Consider the following 21,687-nt stretch of genomic DNA (forward strand, 5'->3'; position numbering starts at 1 on the left):
CGGGAAGTGATGGAATAATTAATTACTTTCACGCGAGCGGCTTTTTAAAGCTCAGAGATTTCCTGAACCTACAGAATGGCATTAAACCCTAAGATTCTTTGCTTAAATCTCTTTTGGGGTTTTCCCCTCCCTTTTAATTCTAGATGAAAACACTCACAAGATTATTGTTTTTGTTTGTTTTGAAAGGGAGTTTTGCTCTTGTCGCCCAGGCTGGAGTGCAATGGCGCGATCTCGGCTCACTGCAACCTCCTTCTCCCGGGTTCAAGCGATTCTCCTGCCTCAACCTTCTGAGTAGCTGGGATTACAGGTGCCCACCACCACGCCTGGCTAATTTTTGTATTTTTAGTAGAGACGGGGTTTCACCATGTTGGCCAGGCTGGTCTTGAACTCTTGACCTCAGGTGATCCACCCACCTCAGCCTCCCAAAGTGCTGGGATTACAGGCGTGAGCCACCGCACCCGGCCAAGAATACTCTTTAAGACGTCTGCAAATGGTGTGTTTCCGCATGGGGTGGTACCAATAGAAATGCTTAATAGAATGTTACGTATACAGAACTAAAAAGGTTAAAGATCGGTCCCTAAACCTATTAAAATTTTTGAAATGAAAGCTATCTGGCAAACCAAGCTACACTGCCAATGTACTGACAGACATCTCCAATTTTAAAAGTAGAAATAAAGTTCTTGGTAGGTTGAGTCCCCAAAATACAAATGAGTAAAGCATGAACATATTTCTTTTTTTAAAAGTTTATTATTGTTGCCAATATATAATAGCTTACTATGTGTAGGTATCCTACCTACATTATCTCTAATCTTCAATATAACCCCATGAGGTAGGTTGTGTTAATTACATTTTGCACGTGAAGAAACTGAGGCCCAGGGAGGCTAAATGATTTTCCCTGTCATGCATTCAGCTGCAGACATGGAAACTGAACCTATGTATGTCTCACCCAGAGCCCAAATTACCAATCCTCCTGTTGGTAGTTGTATAAAGACAAGGTAGTTTAAACAGATTTCCAGACTGAGTCACAAAACACTGACAACTCAAGTACTGAAGAAAAAGAAAGACAAAGGTGTAAATGTAATTATGGTGGGAAATATTAAACATGTATTTTTTAATGTCCACAAACCCACTAAAATTAAATCAACTCAATAAATAGAATAAACATGTAGTAAATCATGCCTGACATATAGGCATATTCTGGTTTCAGTGGTTAACTGGATCTAAAAACTGATTCTTTATGAAAATGCTAATGAAATACACATACTGAAGGTAAAGGTTTTCAAAGCACAATACAAAGTTGGAAATGAAGGTAGAAATATAACAGTTTTTTTTTTCCATATCAGACAGGTAATGTACTAACGCTGTAACAAGCTCTTTGGGAGGCACATCTCATACATGCAATGGGAACACCTAATTACTATGTTTATGAACTACAAAAGGATCTAAGTTTTTAAAGAGTATTTTTAAATTGGATGTTATTTGTAAAACAAACTTCAAAATCATAAACGAGTGCAATTCTACTAAAATACCCAAAGTGATAATACTAAAAATGCTTTGATTTCATTATCCTGACATTTTGGATTTTGTATATATTTATATTTTCTCTTTAATTTTATTACAAACATTTGGCATATGTCTTTAGTCTCTTACTCTCAACTCTTTATTTTAACCAAGTCCTATTTCAGTATCATGACCCTTCCTCTACAATCACCCTGACCGGAAAGTCACACTTATTTTTGTCTTAGGGGGAAAAAAGGTTGAAATCTGAGCCAGAAACAGCAAATAATTTAAATGCCAACAAGTCTAGCTTAGACTCCAAACAAAAATACTACATTATATAAAAATTAGAGAATCAGCTGAAGAATACACCATGTTCGTTCCTTGGTGGTGGATGAAATTATCAATTAGCCAGCAACACCAACTAGGAATTAGTATAATGAAGACCTTCAAAGGGTGTTTGGTGCCATCTACTGGAAATGAAGTAGTAAGTATAAAACAAAGGTTTTGAGATTCAGAGTTTTCCTAGAAATTATTTTACACAAATGTATGGAATGACCAGTTAATTAAGAAAACCTGAAAGTGTAAGTTTTGAAGAAAGAACTGAGAATCCTAAGATAATGAAGAAGTGGTGACTTTCAATACCTAGTGCCTCAAAGGCATGGCCTAAGCATTGACTGACTGAGAGTCACAGCTCCAGAAATAGAAGTTGGGAATTCTAGAATGTTTGAACCAGAATTTTATGACCAGAACTTTAAATAAAAAGCTATGTGTAACAGCATAAACATGGGATGACAATAGTTTATATCTTTGAGCATATATCAAGATAAACTAATTGAGATATATACTTGAAAATGGGGAATTACAAAGACATAAAATATTAGACTTGTCAGATAATCTTTACTGCCAAGTTAATCTCTGCCCAGTCTCCTCTGGGAGGCTTATACTCCAGATGGGCATAGGACAGTATATTAAGAGGTAAATGCCAATACTGAGCAAGCAGCAGGCTCATCACACACTATGGAGTTCTCTGCCGGAGATGCCGCTTCAGAGAGCACCCCAGAGTGGCAGGGAAGAAAACTGTTACCGTATTATAATCCTGAAGTGCCTAAAAAGTTCTATCACTATGGGAATTAAAGCCCCCTATTTATAACTGAGTTTGATACCTCCTAACTACTATGACATTAAAATATATTTTGTCTTATAAGGTTTTGAGGAATTGATTTTGTTCCTCGAAGTAGATAAATCAGGATTTCAAGTTTCTGGTTCAACAGTATCATCTCTTTCTTTGTGGCTATTTTGGACACACTAATATGATACCTAACATCATAATATTAAATTTTAAAAACCTTTAAAAACACTGTTTTGCAAAAATTAGTCACTCTACAAATCTGTGATTTAGAAAATGAGGCAATAGCCAGGGGCCGTGGCTCATGCCTGTAATCTCAACACTTTGGGAGGCTGAAATGGGAGGATCACTTGAGCTCAGGAGTTTGAGACCAGACTGGGCAACATAGTGAGACCTCACCTCTACTCAAAAAATAAATTAGCTGGGTGTGGTGGTGCGGCCTGTAGTCCCAGCTACTTGGGAGGCTGAGGCAAGAGGACTGTTTGAGCCCAGGAAGTTGATGCTCCAGTGAGCATGATTGCACCACACAGCACTCCAGCCAGAGCAGGTAAACAAACAAACAAAAAGGCAATGGCTAAACTTTCATATGTATATCACACAAAACACTATGCAGCAGCTTTTTAAAAGGTAGATTTATATATACTGTCAAGAAAAGATCCCTAAGGCACAGTGTTGAGTAAATAGATTGTAAAATAACCCTTACAGCATTTTCTTTTTAAAGGCCCAAACTATGTATTTTCCCAATTTCCTACTCTGCTATATACATACAGGCATGGACAAAAGATACAAAGCAAAGGATTAGCAGAAAGAATGGGCAATATCATTCTGAGTACTGTTCGAAAGGAGTTTAGCTTTGTCACAATGTTTTAAGACTGTTACAAGAAAGACGCTTGCCACAAATGATATTTCCTAAAAGAAAAAAATGTAATATTTAACTTTTCTTCTGTTGAGGCAAGATAAGTCAACTGCATATATCATAAATAAGATTTTCTTACTTTACAAGAAGGAAGAACTGAGATCCTGTTTTTTGAATGCAAGTTAAATACAAAATAAAGTACTTGGGTAACTAAAGGTAATCAGATGTAAAATGAAGATCAAGGGACTAGGTTAGTGAAAAAAGGTTACAGAACTATATTCACAAATTCAAGACATGCGTTGAGCGTTGCACTCTGTGCCAGCCACTGTGTGGTGCTGGGGCTGCAGAGCTAACCAAAGAGATCCCCCACTTCTCCGAGCTCACTGTCTAATAGAAGAACCAGACATAATAAAAGAATATAGGGTATGTCAGGCAGTGATAAATGCGGTGAAGACAAGTAAAGGAGGGTTTGGAGAGCCACACGGAGAAACTGGAACCCTCATATATTGTGGATGGCACTGTAAAATAGTGCAGCAGCTTTGAAAGACAGTTTGACAGTGCTTTATGTTTAAGTTAAACATAGTTTCCATGACTTGGTAATTCCACTCCTAAGCATACTCCCAAGAGAACTGAAAACATGTTCATACAAAAACTTGTATACAAATGTTCTGGCACCATTCTTTCTTTCTTTCTTTTTTCTGAGATGGAGTCTCACTCTGTCACCCAGGCTGGAGTGCAATGGTGCAATCTCTGCTTACTGCAACCTCTGCCTCCCGGGTTCAAGCAATTCTCCTGCCTCAGCCTCGCAAGTAGCTGGGATTACAGGCACACGCCACCATGTCTGGCTAATTTTTGTATTTTTAGTAGAGACAGGGTTTCACTATGTTGGCCAGGCTGGTCTTGAACTCCTGACCTCAAGTGATCTGCCCACCTCGGCCTCCCAAAGTGCTGGGATTACTGGCATAAGCCACCACACCCAGCCATGGCACCATTATTTCTTAATAGTCAATAAGTGAAAACAACTCACATGCCCATCAACTGATGAATTATAAACAAAAATGTGGTATAACTATAGAATGGAATATTATTTGCAGACAAAAAAGAATGATGGATGTACTGATACATGCTACAACACAGAGGAACTTTGAAAACATTATGCTAAATGAGAGAAGCCAGACACAAAAGGCTACATATTGTATTATTCCATTTATATGAAATGTTCAAAATAGGTACATCTGTAGAGACAGGAAGTACATTAGTGGATTCTAGGGGTGGGGGGATGAGGAGTGATTATTAATGGATATGAGGTTTCTTTCTGGGGTTATGAAAACATTCTGGAATTAGGAATGATGAATGCATAACTCTGAGTATATTAAAAACCACTGAATTGTAAGCTTTAGAAGGGTAAATTTTATGGCATATAAATTTTATCTCAACTTTTTAAATGTTAAAAAAAAAAAGAGTAAAGCAGAGTACAGAGACAGGGAAGAAAGTTTCCTATTTTGGATAGGGTGATGAGGAATGACCTTAGTTTGAGCAGAGATCTGAACAATGTAAAGAAGCTACTCGTGCAAATCGGGGAGGTGGGGGAACATTCCAGAAGGAAGAAAGAGCAAGTGAGAAGACTCTGGGAGTAGACACAAGCCTGTTTTGAAAGAACAGCAAGGAGGCCGGCCAGTGTAGCTCAGTGCAGTGAGCAAGGGAGTGAGGCTGTAGAAAGCCAGGGTCTAGGTCATATGGAGGCCCTGTAGACCACACTGAGGACTGGACTTTATTCTAAATGATTTTTAAAAATCACTGGAGCCAGGAGCAATATGACTAGTTGCACATTTAATTAATTAATTAATTTAGAGACAAAATCTCGCTCTGTTGCCCAGGCTGGAATGTAGTGGTGAGATCTTGGCTCACTGCAGCCTCCACCTCCAGATTTCAAGCAAAACTCCTGCCCCAGCCACCCGAGTAGCTGGGATTACAGGTGCATGCCACCACGTCCAGCTAATTTTTGAATATTTAGTAGAGACGGGGTTTCACCACATTGGCCAAACTGGTCTCAAACTCCTGACCTCAAGTGATCCGCTGGCCTCAGCCTCACAAAGAGCTGGGATTATAGGCAGCAGCCACTGTGCCCAGCCTTGATGTACATTTCAAAAGGTTCCTCTCTGATACTGGATGGAGAATAAACAGGCAGCAAGAGTGGAAGGAGGAAGACTTGTTAGGAGGCTACTGCAGTAGTCCAGGCAAGAGAGATGGCTTAGGTTAGCATAGGTGGTGAAAAGTGGTCAAATTCAAAATGTACTCTGACGTTAAAGCCAAAATAATCTGCTAATGAATCAGATGTAAGGCATAAAATAAAAGAGTCAAAGATGGCCCCAAGGACCATGGTCTGAGCAAAGGAGTGAATGAAAGGGCCATTTACTATGATGGGAAAGCCCCAAAAAAGAAGACTGGGCAGAGTTCTGTTCAGTTAATCTTAAATTTGAGGTGCCTAATAGTCTAGTTGCATATACATGACTGTAATTCAGTAAAATGGTCTGACAGGAAGAGTATAAATTTGAGAGAGATGGCAGAAGGTGTTTGAAGCCACACAAATGGACAGTTCACCAAAGAAGAGACTAGAGAGTCCAAGGACTGAGCCCTGGAGCACTTAACATTTAGACACTTAGAAAACTTGGCTCAATTTACATCCCCTATGAGGATGAGCCTTTTAGAGGAAGAATACAAGGATGCTGCACTTTGGTTATTCTTCCAGAATTAGATGATCTAATGGATAAAAAGTTCCTTCAAACCAAGACTTTTGGGATCAAAGGTATCTTTTCTCGATTTTTCAAAGATTTCCTCTTCTTCTATTTCTTTAGTGTTAGCTCACAGACAGCAGATGTGTTGACCTACCAGATTCTCTCAGATTATTTATCTGCAAAGTATGCTGCCTTAAGGATTTCAAGTCAAATCTCTAGTAACACAACACCAATAAAATGATAAGACAGTACTTTGGTTTGGAGTATATTATTTTATCCTAGAAGATTTGGCTTCACTATTAAGACAACAATTAGGTCTGCTTTTCTTAGGTATACACAAAAATAGAAACAGTCCTTATGATGGATTATTTACAGATATATAGTATTTTGGTGGGTAGAGGCATGGGGAACTATTTAGCTCAGCTGGCAAAAAGTCCAAGCAAAATAATCCAAATGCCTAGAGTGGTGACAGTTGTGCAATGGGTACTTCAAAGCTGTACAACATTCAAATACTTAAACATTGAAGGCAGTAGGTAGAATAAACATCAAGAGTTTCTGCCTTTATGCTGAATAGCATTAGCTTTCTCATCTGGGAAATGGGAGATGGTAGTACCTGCTCTATTTATCTCATAAGGATTAAGTGAATCAAGGTGCTCTGCACCCTGTAGCATGCAATGCAGTCATTATCATTATTATTTTCTTTACAGGGAACTAACGTGCCAGGAAAGCTTTCAAAGAACTAAGTAGGCCAGGCATGGAGGCTTGTGCTTGTAATCCCAGCACTTTGGGAGGCTGAGGTGGGTGATCACCTGAGCTCAGGAGTTCGAGACCAGCCTGGCCAACACAGTGAAACCCCATCTCTACTAAAAATACAAAAATTGAGGCTGAGCACGGTGGCTCATGCCTGTAATCCTAGCATTTTGGGAGGCCGAGGCAGGCGGATCATGAGGTCAGGAGATTGAGACCATCCTGGCTAACGTGGTGAAACCCCATCTCTACTAAAAATACAAAAAATTAGTCAGGCGTGGTGGTAAGCGCCTGTAGTCCTAGCTACTTGGGAGTCTGAGGCAGGAGAATCACTTGAACCCGGGAGGTGGAGGTTGCAGTAAGCTGAGATTGCGCCACTGCGCTCCAGCCTGGGTGACAGAGCGAGACTCCATCTCAAAAAAAAAAAAAAAAAATTAGCCAGGCATGGTGGCATGCACCTGTAGTCCCAGCTACTTGGGAGGTTGAGGCAGGAGAATTGCTTAAACCCAGGAGGTGCAGGTTGCAGTGAGCCAAGATAATGCCACTGCACTCCAGCCTGGGCGACAGAGCAAGACTCTGTCTCAAAAAAAAAAAAAAAAAAAAAAAAAAGAACTACAATAGGTGGTCAAATTTCAGATGCAATAGGATTTAAAAATCTAGTTAAAGATTTGTAAAATGTACATGCAAGGATAACCATTACAGAATTGCTTAAAGTAGCAAAATATTAGAAATAACTTAAAAATAACTTGAATGTCCATCAACAGGGAATTAGTTAAATAAATTATGGTCCATCCTACCATGGATTGACTATAAAGCAGCCCTTAAAAATCTAGAGATAAGGCCAGGCACGGTGGCTCATCCCTGTAATCCCAGCACTTTGGGAGGCCAAGGGGGGCGTGGATCATCTGAGGTCAGGAGTTTGAGACCAGCCTGGACAACATGGTGAAATCCTGTCTCTACCAAAAATGCAAAAATTAGCCGGGCGTGGTGGTGCACGCCTGTAATCCCAGCTACCAGGAAGCTGAGGCAGGATAATTGCTTGAGCCCCGGAGGGGGAGGTTGCAGTGGGCCAAAACTGCGCCACTGCCCTCTAGCCTAGGTGACAGAGTGAAACTCTGTCTCAAAAAGGAAAAAAAAAAAAAAAAAAGAAATTAAAAAACTGAGACAATTTTACCGGTACTGATAAGAAACCATCACAAGATGTATAAGATATATGTGAACAAAGACTAGGTGCAGAACAGTATGAAGAGTTTGCTTCTATCTTTATATACAAGACATATATATAGAGAGATAGATATAGATATAGATATAGATATGTTATATATATATGTATAACATATATACAACCATATATAAATATATGGTTGTATATACGTGGAATATCTCTGAAAGGATATACAATTAATGCATCACTAGATATCCTTTGTATCATCTGAATTGTGTTCCATGTTTGTAGTACTTACTCAGGAAAATAGGTTAAAACCTAGCCACACAGCCTCAACTACCAGCAAAGTCTACAACAGAATGGGTGATGGTTATTATCTTCAATAGAAAAAGAGCATTCTTCAAATGAAAAAAAGAAAAGCTTGCCAAAAGACAAATATTAATAGATCCAAGATTTAAAATTAGCATGTCACAAAAGAAATATGGCTAATACATTTAAAAAATATTCATCCTCCCTAGAAATGAAACAAAAATACAAAACCAAATAGTACCATTATTTTACCCATCAGGTAGGAAACTTTAAAACAAATTTTACACTTAATATTTGTACATGTATCTGAAACAAGAATGCTCATACTTTACTGGATAGAGTTGGCTGTTACCTTTTAGCCAGAGATACCAAATGTCTTAAAACATGTATACGTGGCCCTTTTAATCTCACTCAGCAATGCCACGTCTAAGTACGGACCCTGAGGAAATAATGAAACATACAAAAATATGTATGTAATGGAGACAGATAGTAGTCACAGTTTTAATTATAATGGCAAGTCATGGGAGGCAAGCCAATGTTTACCAATAAAACATTAGTTAATAAATTATGATACAACCAAGTAGTTACTAAAAGCTAAGTTTCCAAAGAATATTTAAAAGTACTTTTTAAATGTTCACAGTACATAGGAGAAAAAAGGGTTAAAGAAAGAACTGCATACATATTCTGACCTCATAGGTGGGATCAACCCAAAGAAGCCTGGAAAAACATATACCAAAATGTTGAAATTGATTATTTCTGGGAGTAGATAACAGGTGATTTTCTGCTTTTCTTTTACTTTTTGTTTTCTCTGAGATCTTTTTTTTTGCATGTAATGCTTTTATACTTGCGGAGAGAACCATAAATGGTATTTTTTTGGCGGGGGGGCGGGCGACCACAGAAGATAGAAAAATCTAGTTATGCTTTTTCATTCTTCCCATTTTTAGACTACTAACAATCAAGATACTTAAATCTATGCGTGAAAAAAAAAAAAAGAAAATGTCTGGGGAGATTCTTTAGTAATAAAAATATTTATCAAATCTGAAAGGGTAGAAATACTGCTTTATTGGATAAACTTACTTCCAAATTACTTTCATGTTTTTTAAGAAGTCCTAATGAGCATTCAGGAAGAAAACATATACTGCTTCCACAGGAATAAGGACAAATAAAATGGGGTTGACGCCTGCCACAAATGATATTTCCTAAAAGAAAAAAATGTAATATTTAACCTTTCTTCTGTTGAGGCAAGGTAAATTAACTGCATACATCATAAATAAGATTTTCTTACTTTACAAGAAAGGAGAACTGAGATCCTGTTTTTTGAATGCAAGTTAAATACAAAATACAAAATCCAGTCTCTGACCAAGATGAGGGGAAAAAAAATCATCCTTCAACACTTCAATTCTCATGCAATGAAATCCAAAGGTCTGTTGAATCCACCTTTTCGATTCATGTACTGCCTATGATGAGAAGAGAAAATTCATTGTTTTTTTTTAAATCCTATACTCCTCTTATAAAAAAAAAAAACATGCGTCAGAGATTAAAACTATAAACCATCTTTATAATAGCAAAGTCTAGGGTAGAAACTATTCAAGGTAATTTAATGTATATTTAGAGATTATTTTACTTTCAAAATAAACCAAAGACTTTCAGATTTCTTTTAACTCCAGATAGCAGTATGGAAGTTTAATTTTGAAATTATTTGAGAAGATTTACAGACTTAAAAAAAAAAATCAATTGAAAATCCTTATTTATTTTAGGTAACACGAAACATATAATTTAGAAATAGAGAAGAGTTCCAAAACAGGCACCCATTGAGCAAATTCAATTGCACACTGTAATGATTCTCCCCCTAAGACCTTATTTGAAGGTAATTTTACAAAAGACTGTCCAAGATGATTCTAGTACCTTAGCTTATAGCATTTTCAATCACATGATTCATAATCTAAATTAACTGGACTATTAATCTTTTATCAGTGACAAAGTTAGAGAGAAAGGCAATGTTTGAAAATATCTTGACTTTTTCATACATTAAGAATTCAGTGAGATTTCATGTATGGATTGGTTCGTTCCAAAACTGTGGTACAAATAAAATATGCCTATACTTAACAGAAGAATATATTTACAGTTGAAATCCTTACATAATCAATCTAGTTTAGGAGGGATCTATCTTATACCTAAATTATAATGAAATCAAAGCCCATAGACTTGAAATTATGCTTTTCTGAGGAAATTACTATCTATAGTCCTAAAATATTTAAGCCAACTACCCTCTCTCTAATAGCTATTAGCTTACATGTAAATGGGAAAACAATTTTCACACCAGAAGATAAGCAATGAATATTTCATTCAAACAAGGAACAGTATGGAAAACTGCTACATTTCCTACAAACATGATTATCTCATAATAAAGTTTGAAGTAAAAAACTGATTTATTCGTTCAAACATAATAATGGGGGCTATGCATACCTGTACTTCCTCTTCTGAGAGACATTTATGGCATAGGCATTTACAGAGCCATCCACCTTCTTACCCTGAAGAAAAACAATAAACAAACAAACAGACAAAAAACAGGAAGGATACATTAAATCAGGATACATGAAAGCAGGTGTGGTGGCAGTGGCATGTACCTGTACTCCCAGCTACTTGGGGGAAGGCTAAGGTGGGAGGATTGCTTGAGCCCAGGAGTTTGGGACTGCAAGTAGCCATAATCACACCAATGCACTCCAGCCTGGGCAACTGAGCATGATCCAGTCTCAAAAAAAAAAAAGAAGAAGAAACGAGGAGAAAGGAAGAAGGAGGAAGGAAGAGGGAAGTAGGGGAGAAGCGGGGGCCGAGGGGGAGGAGGAGAAGGAGAAGCAGCAGCGGCAGCAGCGGAAGGGGAAGAAGCAGAAGAAAAGCGGAAGAAGAAAAGAAGCAGAAGCAGCAGTCGCAGAATAAACAGAAGCAGCAGCAGCAGAAGAAACTGAAACAGCAGCAGCAGAAGCAGAAGAAGAAGCAAGAGCAGCAGAAGGAGCAGCAGAAGAAGCAGAAGCAAAAGAAGCAAGAGCAGCAGCAGCGGCAGAAGCAGAAACACAAGCAGCAGAAGCAGAAGAGGCAAAAGCAGCAGAAGGAGCAGCAGAAGCAGCAGAAGCAGAAGCAGAAGCAAGAGCAGCAGCAGCACAAGCAGCAGCAGCAGCAGCAGCAGAGGAAACAGAAACAGCAGCAGCAGAAGCCGAAGAAGAAGCAAGAGCAGCAGAAGGAGCAGCAGAAGAAGCAGAAGCAGAAGCAGAACTAGAAGAAGCAGGAGCAGCAGCAGAAGCAGCACAAACAGAAGCAGCAGCAAGAGCAGCAGCAGCAGCAGCAGCGGAAGTAGAGGAAGGAGGAGGAGGAGGAAGAAGGAGGAGGAAGGAGGAAGGAGGAGGAGGAAGGAGAAGAAAGAAGGAAGGAGGAAGGAGAAGAAAGAAGGGAGGAGGAAGGAGGAAGGAGGAGAGTCCAATGAGGCAGAGATAATTTCCAGATCCTATGAGCTCCCAAGTGGTATAACTCTCTGCTCACATTTTTACAATTGTGTATAAGCAATTAATATTCAAACCAACAAACATTCACAGTGTATGTACTATGTGCAAAGCATGCTGAGAAAGTAGGGTAGCAGAATCTAATCTTTTCTGGTCAAAGAATACCTTGAAACCAGATAAAAGGTATAATCTCCAGAAAAACTCACATTCACACAAAATTTAACTTACAACCTTAGCTAATAATATTCTCATATCATGGCTGGAATGGTTGCCATTCATCTAAATCCCATTTCTTGTACAACCCTTGCAATTTTTTGTTCATTTTAAAAATTATTATTTTTTAGACACAGCGCCTCACTGTCGCCAGGCTGGAGTGCAGTGGCATGATCATAGCTCACTGCAGCCTCAAACTCCTGGGCTCAAGTGATCTTCCTGCCTCAGCCTCCCGAGTAGCTGGGACTACAGGCACATGCCACCAAGCTGGGCTAATTTTTAATTTCTTTTTTCTGTAGAGATGGGATCTCACTATGTTGCCCAGGCTGGTCTTGAACTCCTGGTCTCAAGCAATTCTGCTGCGTTGGTCTTCCAAAGTGCTGGAATCCCAGGCATGAGCCGTTGTGCCCAGCCCAATTTTGATCTTTAAATCAAGAATCAGAACAGAATAACAGACACAAATGCTAGGTTGTTATGTGTTACTCCATCTTGACCTTTCTGAATGTAGCACCCATCCTCTTTTTCACAAATTCTTGTTCAGGTCTTCTGATCAGCCAAGTCAACTCAACATACCCACTTTCCCCCATGTTGTTCCTCATGCCTGAATTGCCTTCCCTGCCTCCAACTTGAACTATCTGGTTATTACCCATTGTTCAAGGCCCAATTCAAACATTCCAGTTGCCAGGAAGTGCCCTCTTCTCTAACTGCTGAAAAATGTTAACTGTGCTTTCCTCACAGTACCCTCTATTTCTTTCTTTCTTTTTTTTTTTTTTTTGAAATGGAGACTTGCTCTGCCACTAGGCTAGAGTGCAGTGGCGCAATCTCGGCTCACTGCAACCTCCGCCTGTCGGGTTTAAGTGATTCTCCTGCCTCAGCCTATCGAATAGCTGGGACTACAGGCATGCACCACTACGCCCAGCTAATTTTTGTATTTTTAGTAGACATGAGGTTTCATCATGTTGGCCAGGATGGTCTTGACCTCTTGACCTCGTGATCCCCCGCCTCGGCCTCCCAAAGTGCTGGGATTACAGGCATGAGCCACCGCACCCAGCCCGGTACCCTCTATTTTCTACCCTATAAAACCATGATGTACATCATAAAGTTATTTTCCCTATGAGACTGCAAGCTTCTTGATGGAGGGATATGTCTGAGAGTCACCTTTGCATTCTCACATCCTAGGTCACTGCACTCCCAGATATTCAGAAAATGACTTAGATGAGTATCATCAGCTAACGTCATGACACATACAAGTGACCCCCACCTCCTCCCTCTCCCATTACTACTTATACAAGATTAGCCTATCTGTGTAGTGTACTTAATTAGATATTGGTGTCAGGGCAAAAACCGATTCTGACCCACTGGCCAAAAGGCATACACAGACGAATAGTATATTTGAAGTGGGGCTAAAATAAATGTATTTGGTCTTACTTTTCTATTCCTATTTTCATGTATTTTTTTGGAGGTGGAAGGTAAGTCCTGAACAAATTACTTGTGAGGTATATGACTTTGAACTCCCTATAACAGGAAGTAAGCATGACTTAGAAAGACTGGTCTTGGGCACAAAAAAGTAAATGATGATAACCTTTTTACAAAGTTCGATTCCTAAAGGTTTACTGATTTCTGGAAACTATTTGCAGAATTGCATATTATTAGCCCTATCCTCATTTATTTACATGCTGGCATAGAAAATTATCCATTAATAAACAAAACCAAACTTTGAAACTATCTAGAAAAATGTTATTGAAGTAATTGCAGTTTTAGCCATTATTTTCAATGGCAAAAACTGTAATTACTTTTCCACCAATCTAATAAGATGAAAGGGAAAAGCCAAGCACATTGCTGTGAGGCTATAGTCCCAGCTACTTGGGAGGCTGGGGCAAGAGGATTTCTTGAGCCAAGGAGTTTGAGTACAGCCTGGGCAACACAGGAAGACTCTGTCTCTTCAAAAAAAAAAAAAAAAAAGAAATGGACTGAGGCAGGAGGATTTCTTGAGGCCATGAGTTCAAGACCAATCTAGGCAACACAGCAAGACCCTATCTCTGCAAAAAATAAAAACATTATCCTGGCGTGGCGGCATGTGCCTACTCTCAGCTACTCCAGAGGCTAAGGCAGGGAAATTGCTTCAGCCCAGGAGGTCAGGCTGCAGTGAGCCATGATCATACCACTGTACTCCAGTATGGGTGGCAAAACAAGACCCTGTCTCTAAAAAACTAAAAAATGAGGCCGGGCGCAATGGCTCACGCCTGTAATCCTAGCACTTTGGGAGGCCAAGGCAGGTGGATCCCTTCAGGCCAAGAGTTCGAGACCAGCCTGGCCAATATGGCGAAACCCCATCTCTACTAAAAATACGAAAATTAGCCAGGCATGGTGGCAGGCGCCTGTAATCCCAGCAACTTGGGAGGCCAAGGCAGGAGAATCGGTTGAACCCAGCAGGCGGAGGTAGCAGTGAGCCGAGATGGCGCCGCTGCACTCCAGCCTGGACAACAGAGCGAGACTCTGTCTCGAAAAAATAAAATTAAAATAAAAAATAATACAAATTAAAAAATGAAAATACAATCAAATAGAAAGGAAAATGGGTGACTATACTGGCATATGAAGAGGTCCCACAATAGATCAATGATGAAACATCACAAGACACACATTACTTAAAAACACAAATGAGCTGACGTTATAACTGATAGCCATGAAGCCAACTGCATATAAACTAAATTGACATCCTTGTAGATGTCATTTTAAAAAACTGACATCAATTAGTGTGATGGTACTCCATAATTTTTATAAGATCTATGACTTTTCACCTAAGTTTTCCTTTATAAGCAAACATCTTCTTCACTGACTACATTTAAGTGATGGGTGCCACCACCCTTAGATCTGACTTTCAGGAACTTTAAACCTAACATCCAGCAACAGGAAAACCAAAAAACAAAGAAAATAATTCCATTTTCTTTGGGGAAAAAGTTCCCTCCCCATTCTTCTAAAGACAATAAAACTATAGTTGCTTTACTTTTGACATATTTTAATTCACCCAACATATATCTTAATAAACTTACATTTCACCCAACATATATCTTAATAAACTTTCATTTATAAAATACTCTTTGGAAAATAAATAAGAATTTAGGGCATTCAAGGGAAAAAAAGCTGATAAATAAACTTCATTAAATTCCAAAACAGAGTTCACATAACCATTGCAAGAACAAGAGCTTGTTCTTAATTTCTCACCTCAAAACAGTCATGCCTCAGTACTCCTAAGTTACACACTGTCACTTTAAAACATGTGAGCCCTACACAGTCACATTAGTTAGAAAGAAACTCACAGCAACGGAGATTACCCCATTCCATTAGCAACTCAATGGAATACAAGACTTGGGAAAGTGGATTATTTTTGACAACTTTTTCTCAAACATCTCTATTTCCATTTGCAAAACTAAATGGAAAGACTTAAAATTCTAGAAAAGAGATTTTAAAAAATATGTTTTTCTTTCCACACACCCTCCCTCTCTCCATCCCCTCTCCTCTCTTCCTTTCATTTCCTCTCTCTATACCCATCTCTCTCTTCCCCCATCTCTCGCTCTATGCTCTCCCTCCTCTATATAATCCCTCCCTCTTTTTCCTCTTCCCTCATCTCTCTGCTATTATGAAGGCTAGACAGCATTCCCTCCCCTATCCACCCCACTTCTAAGCTATGAGACAAGTATGCAGCTGCCCAATGTCATCTCTATCTGGCAGCTGGATTTTGTTCTTCCATTTCCCAGCAGTTCCCCTTCCAGAAACTCTGTTCTGGGTTAACTGTATCACTCAGGGTCCCAGCCTGACACCTGAGAGGCATTACTAACTACTCACTCCCACTTCCCCCAGCTCCTGAATCGTTCTCAACTCAGTTCAGGCCTTTATCATCTTTCACTTGCACAAATCAGCAGTTCTCCCTGCCTTCAATCTAACCCACCTCCCATCTGTCCTCCATGCTGCCCCCAGAGTCATTGTTCCAAAACACACATATAACCATGCCACTCCCTTATTTAAAAATCACTACTTCCTCTCCTCAACACCAAAAGAATAAACTCTGAATTCCTTAGCATGACTAAGGGCATCAAAAGCCCTCTGTGATTTGCCTCCTACCTCTATTTCTAGCCTAAGTCACTAGCCCATCAGCACCCCTTTATCCCTGGTCGAATCTGAAATTCCCACAATACACTATGCTCCTTTACACCTACATGGCATTTTCATGAGCTCTTCCCTCTACCTGAAATAATCTTCTTCCTCTTCTTTGTCTGATCACTTCTACTTGTCCTTTAAGATCTAATTCAAACATCGTCCCTGGCAACCACTCCCTGAATTCCAATGGCAGTTCACTGTTTCCTCCTTTGTATTCTCAAAGCCCTTCAAACAGATAGTTATTGTCTTATAACCAAATAAATTTGTATAAATGGAAAAGAACATGGAAAGATAGGACAGTCATAACATATTAATTCAAATGAGAATGTTGCACGTTTTACTTACTTTTGTGGAGTCAAAGGAGGCAAATCCCATTAACTTCATCATTTCTATTTCTTCCTCTGTTTTGCCCTCTAAGTCTTCCTCTGCAAAAAAGAATAATTTTGTGACCTATCATTTCAAATATACACATAAATAAAAAGAGAGGTGGTAACAGATTAATAGTCATTCCACCTCACTAGCAGAGAACACACAAAACAATTAGCTGAAGATGAGTCTAATGAAAAAATTCCTCTTACATTTGGACAGAATGTAACTTATGGTACAAAAAAAAATGTCCTCTCCTTGAAGCCTTTAGACAGGATTACCTTTTTAAAAAAAACACCTGGGTTTCATATTAAGGACTACCTTTAATATCAGGCATGACACTATATAGTTCTGAAGACACTTCCAAAATAGAATATTCTCATGTTTTTAACTATCGTTCTATATCAGGAGCACCACAGATAACCAGCAACTTGCTAGGGTGCAATTAAAACAAAATCTCAGGCTGGGCACGGTGGTTCACGTCTATAATCCCAGCACTTTGGGAGGCCGAGGCGGGAGGATCACCTGAGGTCAGGAGTTTGAGACCAGCCTGGCTAACATGGTGAGAACCCGTCTCTACTAAAAATACAAAAATTAGCCGGGCATAGTGGCGGGTGCCTGTAATCCCAACTACTCTAGGACGCTGAGGCACAAGAATTGCTTAAACCCAGGAGGTGGAGGTTGCAGTGAGCCAAGATTGTGCCATTGCACTCCAGTCTGAGTGACAAGAATGAAACTCTATCTCAAAAAAAAAAAAAAACCAAAAAAAACTCAAAACCATATGCAATGAATACTATAAAAGGCTTAATATTTAAATGTTCAAGATTAAACTTTTATAATTTTATCATCACTGTACTTTTCCTACAGTTATTTATCTAATAACATTACCAGTAATCTGCCGTTCTTTGCTCTTTGTTTCTTTTGTTTCTTTCTTTTCCTCATCTCTTCTTTCTTTCAGTCGAGACGGGGAAGGAGATGTGGATCTATGTCGTCTTGGAGATCTAATATTTATAAGCAAAGATGTTAGAAACAGACAGACATATCAACTTTGTATCAATCAGCACAGATATACATGAGGTGAGCTCCACAGAACCACGAGTCATTCCGTATAGCAAAGTGAGGAAAAAGGTTCTGCCAAGGCCTTGATTGTTAACAAAAAAAATTTTTAATGTAGTTTACTGCTTAATCATCAGTTGCATTCAGTACAACTAGGGCTAGAAAGCTTTCTGGAAGGCAGAAAAATGTAAATTAAAAGTTTCTAACAACCACACACAAATATACAAAAAAGCTGACTTAAACAGCAATTGATGGTTATTAAGACTCAGAGCCAGGTGGGGCTTGGTGGCTCACGCTACTAATTCCAGCACTTTGGAAAGCAGAGGCAGGAGGATTGCTTGAGCCTAGGAATTCAAAACCAGCCTGGGCAACACAGGGAGACCCTCTCTCTCAAAAAAAAAAAAAACAAACAAACCAAAAAAAAGACTCAGAGCCCATTTCTAATGTTCTTCCAAGATCATCCATTCTTGATTACATACTTGAATAAATCATTATCACCAAAAAGTTAATAAAAAAGAAACAACAGGCCGGGTGCAGTGGCTCACGCCTGTAATCCCAGCACTTTGGGAGGCCGAGGTGGGTGGATCACGAGGTCAGGAGATCAAGACCATCCTGGCTAACACGTTGAAACCCCGTCTCTACTAAAAATACAAAAAAAATTAGCTGGGTGTGGTGGCATGTGCCTGTAGTCCCAGCTACTTGGGAGGCTCAGCAGCAGAATTGCTTGAACCAGGGGAGGCAGAGATTGCAGGGGAGGCGGAGGTTGCAGTGAGCAGATTGCGCCGCTGCACTCCAGCCTGGGTGACAGAGCGAGACTCCGTCTCAAAAAAGAGGAAAAGAAAGGAAAAGGAAAAGAAAAGGAAAGGAAAGGAACGGAAGAAAGAAACAAAAATATAAAATACTTATTTCTTTTTCTTGCCAAGCACCATGCTCTGGGGTTTGCATGCATTATTTCTTACTTACTCTTTCAAGACAACTTTGTGATGTAGAGTACTATTAGCACCATTTAACCAAGGTGAATGTTAGCTTTAGAATAAGGTTGGATTAAGTTTCCTCCATTTCAGGAAACCGTAAATCCCCTTATAAGCGATGAAAACAAAGTTAAGAGCTGCGACCAGTTTCTTAGGGACTTTCGGTAAATAAAACTCTTGGCTTATTTTCTGCCCTTACCGGGAGCGTCTTCGGTGCGGGGATCGCGAGCGGCTCCTTCTCCGATCTCTCTCCCGAGACCTGGACCTTTCTCGGCGCCTGCGTTCTCTCTCCCTGGATGTGGACCGGGAACGCCTACGTTCTAATGCAAACGCACACAAATTGCAGAACTGATAATTACCTCAAATATCTAGAGCTGCGCCGTCCAGTAGAAAAATAATGCAAACCATTACTAGTCACATTAAAAAGGTAAAAAGAGGCTGGGAGCGGTGGCTCACGCCTGTAATCCCAGCACTTTGTGAGGCTGGCGGGCGGATCACAAGGTCAGGAGTTCGAGACCAGCCTGGCCAACGCGGCGAAACCCCGTCTCTAATAAAAATATAAAAATTAGCCAGGCGTGGTGGCACGGACGGGTAATCCCAGCTACTCGGAAGGCTGAGGCATGAGAATCGCTTGAACCCGGGAGGTGGAGGTTGCAGTGAGCTGAGATCGGCCACTGCACTCCAGCCTGGGCGGGCGACAGAGCGAGACTCTGTCTCATTAAAAATAAACAAATTGATTTAAAAAAAACGAATCAGGGGCAGAACCGAGGGTCTAAGTTAGATCTCCTAATGGAAGTCCAGGGTTCTTTATGTCGCGCTGCCTCATTTATGGGGCTGGTAGCCAGAAAACATTACGAAGTGAGCTCCCAGGACTCAAAATTCTTAATATCGATTTCCCTGTAATGACCTGGGCAGGAATCTAACATTTATTAAGTATTTAAGAACCAGGCAGAATCACATACTGTATGTTATGGGATGTGACATTAATTCTCACATCAGTTTTTAAAAGTTGGCAATACTACCCTCAATGACTCTGGGAATTCGATTCAGAAAGGCTGAGTAGTGACTTGCCCACTGTCGCCCAGAAATTCAGCAAAGGAACTGAGGTCTAATTCTAAACCCACCGGCCACAGTGTAATAAAAGTTATTGTATGAAGGTGACAAAGACTTAATGAAACTAATTCAGAGACAAACAACTGCCTTCAAACCGGAGAGGGCGGGCTGAAGAGGGCAGGGCCCAGGTCTACGTTCCTTTATCCACCCCTCGCTCTCCGCCTGGGAAAAGGGCCCGCCTCTCTGCTACGCGGCTACCAAAAACAAAACAAAATAAAACAAAAGGGACGGGCCTCCAACAGAGCCCCATATCCTCCGAATTGCTACAGGACTCACCCCTCCGTGGAGAGCGGCTGCGACTGCGACCCATTTGGAGTCCCGCTTCCCGGAAACAACTGTGCAACAACTTCCGGGAGGGCCGGGAGCCGAGCTTTTACCGCCGACCAGAAAACGTCAAAACGAGTTGCGAGGGTTCCGGTCTTCTTTGTTCACGGTGGGCATTAAAACATGCGATTTGGTGTTATTATAGAAATTCCTGGAAAATTCAGCCGTATACCCATTATCCTAACACAGCTTTCATTTTTCCCCCATTTTTGTCCACATGCACAAAATAGAGCAAACCAATTGTAAACATAGCATAGACAAACAGCTTATGTTCTTCCACTTTCCCACATAACATTCATAAGGAGTGAATATACCAAAGTTCACTGCTTTATATTTTCTCATGCCAGCATTGAGAAGGCACCCAAAACCTCCTATGGGCTCTTGGAAGGAAAACTAAAGGCCCCAGATTCCATCCTACCCGACAAAGTACTTCCCCAAAGTTGCCTCTGTCCTCAGGGAAAACAACAACAACAACAACAACAAAAACTTTAGAATGTTCAAAACTACAAAAATTAGGAGAAAGACTGTCTTGCCCCAAGGCTGAACCGTCTGTGGTAGAGCATAAATATGCTTACCAGGAAAGACTCAAACTTCTATTTCTTATTTTATTTTATTTTATTTTATTTTGTTCCAGGGTACATTTGCAGGATGTGCAGTTTTGTTACATAGGTAAATGTGTGCCATGGTGGTTTGCTACACCTATCAACCCATTAAGCCTTGCATCTATTAAGCTATTCTTCCCAATGCTCTCCCTCTCCCCAGCTCCTCCCCCTACAGGCCCCAGTGTGTGTTGTTCCTCTCCCTGTGCCCATGTGTTCTCATTGTTCAGCTCCTACTTATAAGTGAGAACATGCAATGTTTGGTTTTCTGTTTCTGTGTTAGTTTGCTGAAGATAATGGCTTCTAGTTCCATCCATGTCCCTGCAAAGGACATTATCTCGTTCCTTTTTATGGCTGTGTAGTATTCCATGGTGTATATGTACCACATTTTTTAAAATCCAGTCTATCATTGATGGGCATTTGGGTTGATTCTATGTCTTCGCTATTGTGAATAGTACTGCAGTGAACATATGCGTGCAAGTATCTTCGTAATAAAATGATTTATATTCCTTTGGGTATATACCCAGTAATGGGATTGCTGGGTCAAATGGTATTTCTGGTTTTAGGTCTTTGAGGAAACACCACATTGTCTTCCACAATGGTTGAGCTAATTTACATTCCCACCAACAGTGTAAAAGTGTTGAACCTCTATTTCTAATCAAACCAACTCTTTTCAGTCAGCTCTCTCTAGAATTATCAAGTCTAGTGACCTGGCTTTTAAAATACAAAGAGCTGGGGGATGGAAAGGGACTTTATTAGGTTGGAAAAAATGCCCACCAATCACATAAATTTTTAATTAGATTTATACATTCAGAGTGGCCTGTTTAATACCTGTCCCAACCCAAACTTCCAGGAAAGATCCAGCCATGACATCTAGGATTTCTACCAACAGCCCCAACCCCCAGATGCCTTTGGAATTACCCTGGCAAAGCATGCACTAGGTGTAGAATGGGGAGGT

The 21,687-nt window shown here is 40.0% G+C and overlaps 1 protein-coding gene and 1 non-coding gene across 3 annotated transcripts; both read right to left on the minus strand.

The window, feature by feature from the left end:
• Positions 1-1,337: 1,337 nt before the first annotated feature.
• On the minus strand, positions 1,338-1,442 carry LOC112208286 (small nucleolar RNA U13). Its single transcript, XR_002942700.1, has one exon. It is a non-coding gene; the product is annotated as a small nucleolar RNA U13 (small nucleolar RNA).
• Positions 1,443-8,906: 7,464 nt separating this feature from the next.
• On the minus strand, positions 8,907-20,578 carry SNRNP27 (small nuclear ribonucleoprotein U4/U6.U5 subunit 27). 2 transcript variants are annotated; one of them, XR_678155.5, is made up of 7 exons: positions 20,083-20,281; positions 18,893-19,013; positions 17,555-17,667; positions 16,646-16,725; positions 10,905-10,969; positions 9,724-9,895; positions 8,907-9,637 (listed from the first exon to the last, which is right to left on the minus strand). XR_678155.5 is itself a non-coding variant. In XM_003309084.7 (6 exons), exons 1-6 carry the CDS (start codon positions 20,114-20,116, stop codon positions 9,841-9,843), a joined length of 468 nt encoding a protein of 155 aa, XP_003309132.1. In that variant the 5' UTR covers positions 20,117-20,578; the 3' UTR covers positions 8,907-9,840. The 2 variants fall into 2 exon arrangements, 1 of the variants encoding a protein (XP_003309132.1); XM_003309084.7 differs by having other exon boundaries at positions 8,907-9,895; positions 20,083-20,578.
• Between the last annotated feature and the right edge of the window lie 1,109 nt (positions 20,579-21,687).

The sequence above is a fragment of the Pan troglodytes genome, chromosome 12, assembly GCF_028858775.2.
Source record: "Pan troglodytes isolate AG18354 chromosome 12, NHGRI_mPanTro3-v2.0_pri, whole genome shotgun sequence".
Lineage (NCBI taxonomy): Eukaryota > Metazoa > Chordata > Mammalia > Primates > Hominidae > Pan > Pan troglodytes.